The sequence below is a fragment of the Aptenodytes forsteri genome, unplaced genomic scaffold (assembly GCF_000699145.1).
Source record: "Aptenodytes forsteri isolate BGI_AS27 unplaced genomic scaffold, ASM69914v1 Scaffold65, whole genome shotgun sequence".
Lineage (NCBI taxonomy): Eukaryota > Metazoa > Chordata > Aves > Sphenisciformes > Spheniscidae > Aptenodytes > Aptenodytes forsteri.
This window is the reverse complement of record NW_008795127.1, coordinates 2621373-2635155: the sequence shown is the minus strand read 5'-3', so window position 1 is coordinate 2635155 and position 13783 is coordinate 2621373. Positions and strand designations below refer to the sequence as shown.

The 13783-nt window shown below is 37.2% G+C and overlaps 1 protein-coding gene across 1 annotated transcript in view; it reads right to left on the bottom strand.

Moving 5' to 3' along the window:
* Nucleotides 1-4910: 4910 nt before the first annotated feature.
* The window catches only part of LOC103897379 (coagulation factor XI), a 17578-nt gene continuing 8705 nt past the window's right edge, over nt 4911-13783 (bottom strand). Inside the window, exons 6-14 of the mRNA XM_009277382.1 lie at nt 12630-12789; nt 11730-11839; nt 11482-11641; nt 11238-11353; nt 10671-10845; nt 8535-8710; nt 8132-8227; nt 6437-6576; nt 4911-5066 (exon numbers count right to left, since the gene is read on the bottom strand). Coding sequence (XP_009275657.1) covers nt 4911-5066; nt 6437-6576; nt 8132-8227; nt 8535-8710; nt 10671-10845; nt 11238-11353; nt 11482-11641; nt 11730-11839; nt 12630-12789 — 1289 coding nt within the window. The remainder of the gene's footprint in view (nt 5067-6436; nt 6577-8131; nt 8228-8534; nt 8711-10670; nt 10846-11237; nt 11354-11481; nt 11642-11729; nt 11840-12629; nt 12790-13783) is intronic.

Genomic DNA, 13783 nt, shown 5'->3' with positions numbered 1-13783 from the left:
CGTGCAGAGCAGCAAATCATAGCAGAGAGGTGTGAGGCAATAAGCTCAGGTCATTGTGCAGCACAGTCATGTTAGGGCAGCGCTGCACTTCAGCCAACTCTACAACTTCCTAGCACACAGAGAGCTAATTAGCCTGTTTCTGCAGCATACCTCATTAATATTCAGGTCCTGGAGTACAGTTGCATGGACCTGGAAGGGATGTCCAGGTGCTCCATCATGTTTTCAGTTCCAGGTGCCTAGATGAGTACTTACCGTTCGGGCTGGTCTTTCTTCACCTTGCACTGACTCTTGTTTTGTTTATTCCAACTGTTCTCTCAGTAACTTCACTTCAGCTTTAGTTCCTATCATCAGCTTCTTTTAATCTCTTCTTACATGCCCTGTGCATATAGTCCTCTTCCTTCAGTGTCATCATCCCTCCCTTCCTGGTCTTTACAAAAAAAAACAGCCAACAAAAATGTAAGAACTGACTCAACATTGGGTAACATCATATTGTGATATGAAAAGAGTACCAAATGTATGAAGGGTGACTACAGAAAATGAAAAAAAACACAACAAAAACCCACCCTCCCCCCTCCCCATTTTCCATTTCCTGGCAGATGGCACAAGAACTAGAATTAAACTGCAGGAAAGATTATTTAAGTCAGTGACAAGGAAAAACTTTGTAGTGGTAAAGATCATTGTGCACTGGAATAGCTTGTACAAGGTGACTATAGGACCTTTGTTGCTAGAGGCTGGAGAAACTCTAGTCATGAATGATACAGGGGTTCTTGATTGTGCATGAGGGCAGGATGGCGCACTAGTTAATCTCTAAAGACTTTTTCCAGATCTCTTTTCTAGGATCCTACGAAAATTAAGAAACATTAAGAAGATGCAAAGTAACTGTTTTACATCACCAATGCATAACTCTCATGAAAAAATTTCTTGTAACATACAACACTCCACAGTAACGCTAATACATCTGTATGTATCTCTAACATGATTTACAACACAAAGACCACAGGAAAAACAATTAATTTGCTATTCCAGGAAATGTTTAACTATAAATATGTAATATTTCATATCTGCTATTATTGTTCAAAGATGCAAATTAATGTTGCCCTCTATTTGAAGTGGAAATGCATTTTTAATATATTATAATGCAGATATTTCATAAACAAAATAAGCTAGCAATAATTTTCCAAAAAGTCCTCCATACACACTGGAAATTAGGCAGAGAATAAGAATCCGCATTTTAATTTAACTGAGTGAGTACTATGAAGACTGCCACCATGAATTATTTTCATTCCATACAGTTCCTTATTTTTCAGCATCTGACATGCATTCTTCATCACAGCAGAAAAATAATTTTTCACAGAACAAATAAAACTTATACTAAAAGCTAATACCAAATTGTTCCCTTCCCCTCTGCTAGGGAAGCAGAGGAAATGTGCATACTTGGTGAACTCTGTACATCGTCACTGTAAGAATTTTTAATTCTCCCAGCTAGAAGAAATGAGAGGCTTCACGTCTTCTTGTTCCCAGCTCAGGTCACTTTCAAGAAGACATACTTCAGCCTCAGATATTAGGCAAAGCATCAGCAGTGGTAGGAAACACACTGCATTGCCAGTTTAATGGGAAGCTGGTTTTGTTTGGTTTACAATTCTATTAAAATGACTACAGAGAAGGGTATTACAAGTTAAAGGGTCCACTTGAGCAGCACCACAGTATGCCTTACTTTATGATGAACTAATTGCTCTCCAGACTATCACAGCACATGTAAAGTCTTTCATCTGTGCCTGAAAGAGACTGTAAATTTCTGGGATCAGGGACCTTATTTGTACAAAAACTCAGGACAGACTAATGCTGCCATTCAATACATCAACAGCGGTGCTTGCCCCTTGCAAGATTTCTGCCTATCTAGCGTAAGTAAGATTATGAGCTTTATTGATTTTCAGTGTAACTAAAGACCTGAATATAAGACACTGCCAGAGACACTTGCCATTAATCAAAATAACAACTGAAGCACTGACGTTTATGTTCTGTACCAACATAAACAGAGGCAGATTTAAAGTATAAGGCCAGGCTTTTCTTTAATGAGATTGAGACAGGTTTTGTGGTTGTTGGTTTTTAAAAATTATTTTTCCCCGGGGAGGTAGAGAAGAAGGGAGAATAAATAAAGGTCATAAACTGCCTCTCATTTAGTGCAAGCTTGATACCTGAAAGCCTAAGCAGCGTAACACTTAATAACACCAATGTGTTTCTATCTATGAGTCTAAAGGTCTCAATGAATTACATATTATGCTGGTGTATAAATCCACAGAAAAGTCAGAGGTTCCCTCATGTAGTTCTTCTTAAACGAAGTCATAAGGACTTCGTATAGCTACCAGGAACTCCTGCATTCTCCACATATCTATTCCTGTTACTCACTTTTAGCTATCAGGAATTTGTTATGGATGAACAGACAACTAACGCAAAACTTCCCTGAAGAATATCTGCTCTAGGTGAAGATATATTGGAATAAGATATTTTATCTGGTCGACAGCTGCTCATGAAGGACATATGCGGTCAACTGAGATCCCTTATCCTTTCCACAGGAGCCGCTAAGTTTCCTTTTGCATATTGCTGTCACCTCTGAGAAACAAAACATGGAGCTCCAGAGGTCTACAGAGCACTGCTGAGCTGCCATTCCTCTTCATCACTCCAGTAGCCACAACCTGGAAAGTTGTAGCAGAAAACAAAACAACAACAACAACAACAAAAAAGAAAAGCACATGCATTTTGTGTGCAGTTGAAAAAGAAGCTGACGACAGCATTATTATGAGAAAGCATTAAAGGTTATCAGTTTGACATTGCATATGGTCTTTAGCAAATACACAGCTTAAGTATTGGCAGATGGGTATTTCAGACGGTCTCCTGATGATTTTTCTTCAGAGAGTTTCAGTCTCTGTTTTCATACTGAAGCAATTCCTTTTTTTCTTCAGCAGCTCTTTTCCAGCTGTCTTCATTCCTTCCCCATGAGGACACAACCACATTTGAATGTCAGGAATCCTTCTTTTTTTGCTGTGTTTTCTTTTTCCTACTCTTTCTCAGTCACTTATTTAAGTCTCTAGGTTTTTGACAGCATGTCTGAGGTTTGCTGATATTTTAAACCAGCTGTGGATTAAACAGAGCATGAAAAGGACATCAGCCCCACCTTTATCTCCTATACTGCTTCTGCAGTGTTGGCAAATGGTCCCAGCACAGTGATATGCCTTCCCTCTCCCCCTCGATCCAATCCCCTCACCACATACCAGACTTTGCCTGTTGGCTCTCTGAACATCTACAGCCTGCATGGGGATTCCCAAAGCAGGAAGACCTTCAGCACTGTGCACCACCAGCGATGCAAGCCCCTGCCCCCGGGAGCCCACTGTGGGGTGGAGGGAAGGCAGCGCCCTTTTTTTCCAAGATGTGCCTGCAGCAGCACCATCCCCTCTCCTCCCGTTACATTTGGACTGTTTTCATCCCTGCTTTGAATTTTGATTCTTTAAAAACAAACAAACAAACCCTCACCCCCAGCCTTTGAATACCGCTTTGGAATTTCAGGTGTGTTGACTGCAGTCAGCTTAGCAGTACACACCCCGAGAAGCAGTCTGACCCCAGGGGCTTTTTGGACACTTAGGCACAGGCACAACTGTTTGTAAGCTTGCAGTTGTGGAATTACATTTTTCCTCAGTGTTATTTGCAAATAAAACATCAAAAAATTAAACGCAGAAGTCATTTTCAACAGCTTGATTTTTTTCTCCCCTAGATTTGACATGTTTAATTTCTAATTTTCATGACCTCGTTTACTTGTAAAGCCACTCTTGCTGTTTACCTCCATGACATACCCAGTGTGGGTCTGTGACAATTATGAGTATCGCTCTAGGACATATTTTCAGCAATTAAGGTAATGTAGATGATTGGGAAACAAGTTCATGAAGTTTGGCAAAGACAATGCTAAGTCCTGGGCCTTCTTTTCTGATTCAGTGTGAAATGCTGTCTTTTACTATGGGAAAGTAATAAATTTTTGACTGCTATTTCTCACACTAGCGTTAAATTTGGCCACGAAATATATTTGCTACCTGACACAAAACAAGGAGAAAGGATAAAAGGAAAAAAGGAGAAAAAGGAAAAGGAGAAAGCTGTTTCTTTAATCAAGGACAGCTAGGGATCTGGAAAATAAAGATATATTGTGCTAAAGACCAATGGCATATGATGTCTCTAAAGGGGATGATTCCTTTATTGACTTTCTGGATATTCTGCTTCAAGGGAAGTAAACCCACATTATTGTTCTTATCACAAAACTTTCCACAGAAATTAGAATAATGTAACTGAAAGACAGCACTGTTCCCATACTTGCAAAATTGATACTGAAGAGCTTGCCGAGGCCTCTGGTTTTGTTTTCTCTGTTAGTACTGCCACTTTTTTGGCTAATTCCCTAAGGAAACAAGGTTTATACAACTGTACCAGTTTCTCCCTGCCTCAGTTTCCCTTCCCCAAGCGCCTTAGTAAGCCTGTAACTGGTTGGCCCATTTCAACCAAATTCGGACAAGGGAGGGAAATCTCCATTGCTGGGACCAACCTCAGAAGTCAGCAGCAGTTCCCAGCTCCCAGGTCCACACGTGCCCTGCAACCTCATCCACTCCCGTTTTATGCTAGCAAGAACAGAAAAAAATCAACGGTTCAGACATATTCTTTTTTCCTGCCAAATCAGTGACCACAGAGTTTATTTTTATTACTGCTTTTTATTTAATGGCAAAGTTCATTCTTTCCTGCTTTTCTACTTTTTTAATCGTCTTTTACATTCCAGGCTAACAAGAAACACCATCTGAAAAATGCTAATACACTTCATCACATTGCTCCTAGGGTTATGATTCCACGACATCATTTTGAGCCAGTAGGTAACTCTCATGCTACGTCGTTTTTTCTAGAATCCAGTCTGAATACTCAGCAACTTTTGTGTAGACACCGGGCTGCCTGGGGCGAGCGCACCCTTCACCCCAGCTGGTGATGCCCACCAGATACCACACCTCCTCGTGCTTGCATGACAGCGGCCCTCCTGAATCTCCCTGTGTCACAGAAGAAAAAGACAGAGCACGCAAGGAAGAGCTCTCGTCAGTATTTCTCTCTCAAAGCAAGCCTTGATTAAAATCAGCATCATTCCGCGTTAACACCAGCATAACTGCCTAGATTTCAATCACTTTTGCTTAAGGCTAATTAACAGCGTACTGAAGCAGGTTTTCTGTTTTTCTAGTAAATTGATTTCTAAATACTTTCCAGTCATTGCAGATAATTTCCACTTCCCATGAAGGCTCAAAACTACAGGCTTTTTTTTTTTTTTAATTTATTCTTCGTAAAATTATACTGATTTAAAACCCAATGAAGACTAAATGTGCAAGTGAGAAAAACAGTGAATTTGCCAGTGTTCTCTCTTATGACCTTGGTTTTAGTACATAAAACTCAGTTCTTTACATGGCTTATCTTGTTTGAGTGACTCTGTCCCTCTCAGGATAAAACACCTCCCTGTTTTCTTTTCCTATTCCTAACTGATCTTTCTGAACAGAAGGTTCTTTAGTGTAGCTGTTAGGAGTTGTTGAGACAATAGCAAGCGTGTAATTTTTATAAAACAGCATCTCCATATTCTGGTACACTGTATCAGGTAAAGAAAGCTCCGAGTATTTTTATTCCTAATTACTCAATACTGATCATAGTAACAGTAACATTTTAACATAAAAATGTTAACTGTTAAATGCTTAAAGTGAAAATACTGTATTTGGTAGAGAATTTAACCTTACTAGTCAGACTATTTTCTTCTTGCATAAATTAACTCAGAATATTTAAATTAATGGAAGTGCTTGAGTTTACACTCGAGCAGAGAATTTGGCTCACTGAACTCACGCTGTTGTGACATTTTCAATTCTAATGATGAACAGTCTGCTCAGGTTGTCTTTAGCTTTCCATTCCCCATGCATTTTAATAGCATTGCTAGCACCCTCCCTTCTGGTTTGTACACAGTGGATGCTCTAAAATAAGATTTCATGTACTGTATTTCATGACAAGAAATAAAAACATCACATAGGAAATCTGCTTTTATTGGAGAAATGCTTTGAGATACTATACTTGCTCTCTTTGGATTTCTGATACTCTGAAGGAATACTGTTTTATTCTCTAAATGGATGAGAGAGATATATATACACACACACTCAGAGTTTCTTATCCATGGAATCTATCCCTAAAGGTTTCAATGTCACATAAGAAACGTTTTGCATATACCTTGATTTTCAGTGCTTTTGACATGCAAAAGTGACAAGTTAATCAACAGCTCTATTGATAACCATATTTTTCTAATGGCAATTAAAAAATAATTACAGTATTCAATTATATCTTCGAACAAATATATAATTGGAATATATGACTATATACTACTTCTTTTCCTTACCTTACAAGCATCCCTGCCACCTTCATCATAGCCAGCACAGATCACTTTGTCACCTATTCTGCGCTTCCGGTACCTTGCCTGGCATTCCTCTTTTGACATGAGGGGAACAGTAGCCTTCTGAAGAATATCTTCTACACGACCTATGTAACAGGTGGTACGAACAGAGAAATGTTTGCTTCTAGCAAAATAAAAGTTAAAATTAAACTCTAGAAATCCCCATACAGTGATATTACAAAGTTGGCGGCCGCTGCTTTTAGTGTGTTGTTAGATGTTCACGACACTGATTTTCCTTTTTTTATGTTAGTAAACAATGTTAATTTTCTGCTAATTTAAATGTTTTTATAATGCCATTTTATGTCTCATGACTGGGCAAGCTTCAAAACTCCCTTCTGATTTGCAATGAATCTTTGTATGAGTACAGCTTTCTGGACATTGGCCCTTGGAACCTGTCCTCCCATTAAGAGCATTGTGTTGCATTATTAACAATTATTTCTGAGTAATGTGTTACAATAGGATTGGAATCTCCACATTGCCAAATCTGTGCTGCTCCATGCCCTAGTAGTTTACAGGATGGAGAAATTTGCACATAGAGTAAATGAGAGTATTTGAGAGCAGCCTCTGCTTTCTGGACATTGGCCCTTGGAACCTGTCCTCCCATTAAGAGCATTGTGTTGCATTATTAACAATTATTTCTGAGTAATGTGTTACAATAGGATTGGAATCTCCACATTGCCAAATCTGTGCTGCTCCATGCCCTAGTAGTTTACAGGATGGAGAAATTTGCACATAGAGTAAATGAGAGTATTTGAGAGAAACCTTTTCTTAGAAATTAACAGAAGAAATTAGCCTATACAGTATCTGCCTAAATCTGTTAGATTTCACATTGAACTCTAACCTTCCAATAGGAAGGTGTATAAAGGAAAGGACACTGTTTAAATAAGTGTGTATATATATACACACACACAAATATTACACATATAAAAATATAAATAAATACATGTAAAAACAGACTTTGATAATTAACAGCTATTTGGCCTACCTCCATATAAAATCAGAGGAGTTCAAATCCCATCTACTATCAAAACACAAAAGTCATTGGCATTGTTTATAATCAACCTTCACAATCATAAAAGCAACATACTTCAATCTCCGATCTCTAAAGTCATATGAATACAATCATGCAAAAAAAAAAGCATGGGTTATGTGCAGACTGTAATTCAAAACCTCACAGTTCAGTGATGAGTCTGTTGGCTTTTTTCAGCTGGGATCATGAAAAGGAGTGTGCATTCCAGATATATACTGGGTTTTGCTAGTAGATTAAGTTAGAATCTAAGGAAAAGTATTTGAGCGCTGTACAGGATATATTTAAGGTTGCATCCTTACATATTTCAAATTATTGAATCAAACAATTTATAAAATCTAATTTTTGTGTCAGGGCACGGAGTTATTCAAGGATAATTTCATACATCTTTCAAATATGCTTTACGATGCCTTAATAGAAGTATATTCTAATTCAGAATTATATTACAGTGATGGCCAGATAGCAATAATGGTAGCCAAGAACATTCGGTTTCCGTTTTTTCCTTACAACAAGGGGTTTTTTTTAAAAAAAAAAAAAAAAAAGGGAGGGTTGGTTTTTTTAACCACATGATTTTTGCAAATACAAGAACTCACTGTTTAAATGTTTGTCTGTACCTTTTTCTTTTCTGTAACCCCATCCAATTACCCAACAGTTGGTATAAAGTATGTTAGCATCTTCTTTTGATGGCAGGCAAATAGGCAGTTGAAGATCTAAAATATGATTAAAAATATTGGTTTGACCAGCAGAGACAACTGCAACATTAAGGTTTTGTGGGCACCTACACGACCCCTGATGATAGCCTCCATGTTATGCTTTGTCCCTTACACTATGTATTGTTCCAGTCACATAAGTAAAAGCCACCCATTTTCTTTTCAAAGCCAACAGAATGAGATTCTTCTCAAACCCCAGTAACTGCACGTTAAAGGAAGCCCGCCTAGGTGTCATGCACTGCCATACCAATGCCAGCCCTGTGTCATCCGGCACATTTTCAGAATTCCTCTGGAATACACTACATACCAGTAAAATTCATAGGCTTATCAAGTTTCATTAAAGCAATGTCATATCCAGTCTGTGCGTATTTATACTGTGGGTGAACAATAATCTCTTCCACTTTGAAGAAGGGCGTATCCTCATTTATTTCTGATTGTTTTAAAATACCAGCATAAACACGCCAAATGTTGGGATTCTCAAGACTGAGGGAAAAAGACAAACAGTCAGTCTGTGGCAAAAGATTTGCACTGATTTAGAGTTTGTGTGCAGATGCCAACATCTTCTGTTACTCCTGAATGTACAGTGAACAGCACTGAGGTAATTCTTTCCATTTTTTGTTTTCACACTCTCAAAACTAAAAAACAGTTCGTTTTTTCTCTTCCCTCCACTTCTTCTTTCTGTTCCTCTTCCTATTCATATTTTCATCCCCATATCAGTTTTCTCTCTCCTTTATGTTCAGACTCTCATTGTCATTATCTTTCTTCATCCTCCTTCCCCTTCTGCCTTCTTTTATTTTCTCTTTTTCTTTTCTCCCTTTTTTTTTTTTTTTTTAATTTTCAAGGGCCTACTGCAAGCCCTGAAGTAGTAAATGAGATTCTTTCCATTCATTCCAACACAACAGCTTTTCTAGTAATGAAAATAGGGTTGGGAATATAAATTCAAGTAGAGTCTATTCTGACACTTATTTGTTAGAAAAATGACACTAGCCATGTAAATATAGATTAGAAACTGTAATATCATAGACCTATATGAAAAGTTCCAGTTAATCTTTATGATTTCAACTTTACTTTGAGTAAGTTTAAGGGATATTTCATCATGATATTCTACCATTAAGGCAACCTAGAAGTTTTGGTACATGCAGTGAAGAAGATGCAAAACTTGTCTTAAATAAACTTTCCAAAAATTTTGAAGATTTTATATATGAATTCATAAATATCAGTTAGGTATAAATAATAATTTCCAATTAACAAAGTCTTTTTTTTTTTTTTTTTGCAAGCATATCTTCTCCTTTTGCCTTTTATAATACTGGTAAATTCTACACTGGATAGCAGGTAGAGAATGGTATTTTTTATATAGGGTTTTTTAGAGACTTTAACCACTTTTATAAAGTTTGCCACTAGAGGCAAAACATTGGCAATACTCTTCCATGCGAAAACAATAATGGGTAACTTACTACACTGCATAAGTAAAAATGCCTGATTTTGGACCATGTTGCTGGGTCAACATCCTCTTCTTTGAAGCATTTTAGCTGTTACCTGTCCCTTTTCTCCCATCAGACTGCATTATAGCCTTACACTTTTCACTCTGTAAATGACCTGCTTTACAGGTGATGACAATCTAACAAAGGAAATGAATCATCTACGTGACAATTAAATCAGCTCTTCACAACACAAGTAATGTCATGACCCAAATCTGATGGTAATTTGATTAACAATGCAGACTATATGCATCGGTGCAAATTAGCAATGTCTTAGGTATTGGCTGCTTTAAATTTTGTTCCTACAGCTGAAATCGGCACTAAAAATAGGGTATTAATTGACTGATTGATAGAATTTGGGGAAAAAAAAACCTGTTAAAGGAAAACCAGGACAATTGGGATCTGGATGTTTCATGTAATGCAGAGACAGGTAGCTTAGGTACCAGAAGCAGCCTAATTGGACCCCCACAGAGATTTACTTTGTGTCCTGGTCAAACGAGTTAACTTGCTGAGCATCCTGCTGCTGAAGCTATCAGTTTAGTACCATTTCTTAAGTGCCACGGAGAAATCTCTGAGATAAGTCATTTGAAGTTTATGAAATGAAATAACCTAGCAACAGATTTTCCTTAATAGATGATATGGTAAGTAAGAAAAAGCTTATATCGCATGAGAATGTCTAAGTTTCTGTAGGTATCTGGTGTCTGCTTTAGAATTTAATCTTCTAGATGCATTAAAATAATTTAGCATCAGTAGTACAATACTGTGTTACAAAGGGACAAAGTATGGAGTTCCAGTTACGTTAAAGATATGAATAGTCTACCTTGGAGGTTCACCTTTTGGTTACATTAAAACAGTTTATTTTATTCTAGTCCTCATTTTTATTTTTCTGAAAGGTAGATCTCAGCTTATCTCGCATGCTGGATGAAATTTTTGGTTTTATTTGTACATTTACATTTAGGCCTCACCTCATGACGCAGTGAGCAGCTGTAAGAATCCACTGGTTGCTGATGATAGAGCCCCCGCAGAGGTGTCTCTGACGAGACAACTTCAGGTGCAAGCTGACTTGCCACGGCCATTCACCAGGGGAAGAGTCTGTCCCTCCAACGATCCTAATAGTTCTTGCAGAATGCTGCATACACACTATAGAAATAATTTAAAACTGTGCATAAAGATAATTCGCACTCACCAATGAAAAATGAAGATGAGACTACTGCTGATCCCTGAATAGGGACCGATCTATTGCAAAGAAGGTGATACATGGTACATTCTAATCCCTTTATGATTTATGAACATAAAGTCTATTAAAACCAAGCTCACAGTGCTACTGTTGGTGTTTACAATGTGCAGACCTGGCCGACTTCACTTTTTCAGAACGCTCTTTAACTTCACAAGGCGTCCCACTGGGACAGTGCAACCAATTCAATGCAACCAATTTAAAAAGGAAAAAAAAAAAAAAAAAAAAGGAGGTTTTGGCTTCCTGTACTGAAATCAGTTAAGCACTGTCTCTTTTACATGAAAGAAGGTTTACTTACCAGTACTGGCTTTTTTTTTACATAATCTTAGTGAGTATCCAGAGATTCTTCCTGGCCCATGTACTATTTCCACTGGAGACCCATTCGAGGACATTCTTAGGTGACACTCACACTTTCTGTCAATGAATTAATGCAAAGATTCAGTCCGTACTTTTTTATGCAGAACACATACATGACCCCCTCACCAAGTCTGCGGAATGATTATTTCAGCAGTCTTTGAACATTTTAAAAAAATATATCTCACCTTTCCTCATTGCATGAATCTTGGAGGGGAAAGTAGGTAAAAAATTGGCAGCGGATCACATCTGTGCAAACCTGCTGACAGGCTCTGTGTCCTTTAGTATAAGTGACATTGAGTTCATCTCCCAAAAAATTCATATGTGTATAAGTGCGAGAATTGCAGGCTGTAAGAATGAGTGCATTCCAAGCATCAGAAAGTCTATTAATTTGATTAATTCAAAATTAGTATTTTTATTGTAATTTATTGTTTACCAGGAAAGGATCTTCTGCAATTTAGGAGACCAAAGCCTGATACAGCATTTTCTCGTGATGTAAGTGCCTCTGGTATCCCACTTGTTGATGTCTTGAGAAGGCAAAGATTTCTAAAATGAAAAATGTTTTACAATAACTAAATCTGTTCTCACATCTTAAAATTGATTGTTTAGGTACTGGTAAGGGAAGGTTCTTTCTTAAATGTGTTTTTTCTCCCAAGTCTCTATCTGTAAAACTGTTTCATACGAAAATGCGTTCATTAAGTTCACTAGTTCACACTAAATTGAGGGGGCTTTTGTAGTTTTGTGAAATGGCATATGACTGTACTACTAAAGGTCGTACAGTAGTTATACATACATAGAAGAGGTGACTTTAGATGATACATGCCATCCCAGCTTTGCTTCTCCCTGAAATTCCTTTGAAACTTTATTCTTCTGTTTTGTGTGGAATGTAGATTTGTAACTATTCTCACTACTAAGTATGAAAGAAGGATGCTCATTAGAAACATTTTTAAACCTGTTAACTTTATCGAAAATCTTTTCAAGTAAACAACTTAATACTGCCAGGAAACCAGATGACTCTTTTGATAATTTCATAAAATTCAGCTTTAAGTCATTAAAGCAATCTGGAGACTCACTGTCTCTTTAGTGTGTATAACTCTCTTCAGATTAACACCAGATATGCAGCTGCAATACAAAACCCCTGATCACACTGGAGAACAGATGAAATGCCCACAGGAAATTATAAACTTACGAATACCAAACATAAAAAGCTGTGCTTTACTGAAAATAACCTTTTAACAAAAATTTCCATAAGTATAAGAAAATAGTAGTTAAAAAAGACTGTGTGCTTTTTTAAAAAATATCTACTTAGAGAATTAAAGTTGGTTGTCATATTCACCTTTGGGATTCTATTTGCCATTTCCTGGTAAAGTATGTAAAGAACAAGCACCTTGGAAAATATGTACAAATAGTTTGGCAGACAGAGGTATCAGGAGTGAAAAAACTTGTAATATTCATTCCTGAAAATTCTTGATCTTCAAATATGTCCATTTGACAATCTGTATAAAACAAGAACAAAATATCAAAATTCCAAATATTTTATTATGTCATCAGAATATTAAGGTTTACAGATTATTCATTTCTATCCTTATTCACATTTTCCTTCTTTTGTGACTGATAAGCTGGAAAGATAACACCACATTTTAACCAAAAACTATTTCTCAAGAACATTTTTGAGCATGTAAACTCATGGAGAAGACTACTGAGCAGGGATAAGCTTCGTATAGAGAAGAAGAGAAATGACATGTTAGAATACAGATTTGCTAACTTAATAGGGAAGGCTTTAAATTAGGAACAGTGGAGATCAGTGTACAAATCCACAGCTAGGAATAAATCATGGTAATCTAGGCAAAGCCTAAAATAATTAAGGTAATGGGTATATCTAAGAGGATCATGGGAAGACTAGAAGAAAAATAATGGGATGATCCTCTTAACACTTTATTAAATGCTATTTGAAAAGTAGGCAGAATGAGCAGGAGTACAGTCTGCCCTCTGACATGACCAAAATAACATAACAGAGGCTTGGCAGGGTAATTCACACAACCAGACTATGGATATAGAAGCTACAGGAAGTACTAGCATGTTTAGAAAGAGAAGAATGAGTTGCCTTCTCCAAAGATATACTTGAAGTCCTAGCTAAAATCGCAGTGCAACAATAAAAAGAGGAGAAAAGGAAGCACCAGCGTGGAGGATGTTTCTTGAAACTATCGAGCTGTAAAGACAGTAAAAACAGTGAAATGATCCAAAACACAGGACTTGGTGGCAGCAGAGAACTTCAGCTGTTGAGAAAGTACAGCAGCCAAGTCGACACTTCCCGATGAGTTGTAGAAACATACTGGAAACATCTTACTACAGAAAGGGAAAAACAGTAAAAGGGAGAGGTAGGGCTTAATGTGACTCCTGTTAGTTTGATGAGGTTTTCAAAAAAACGTAAGCATGAAAGGACAACAATACTGGACAGTAATTAATATATAAAAAATAAGAATATTATAT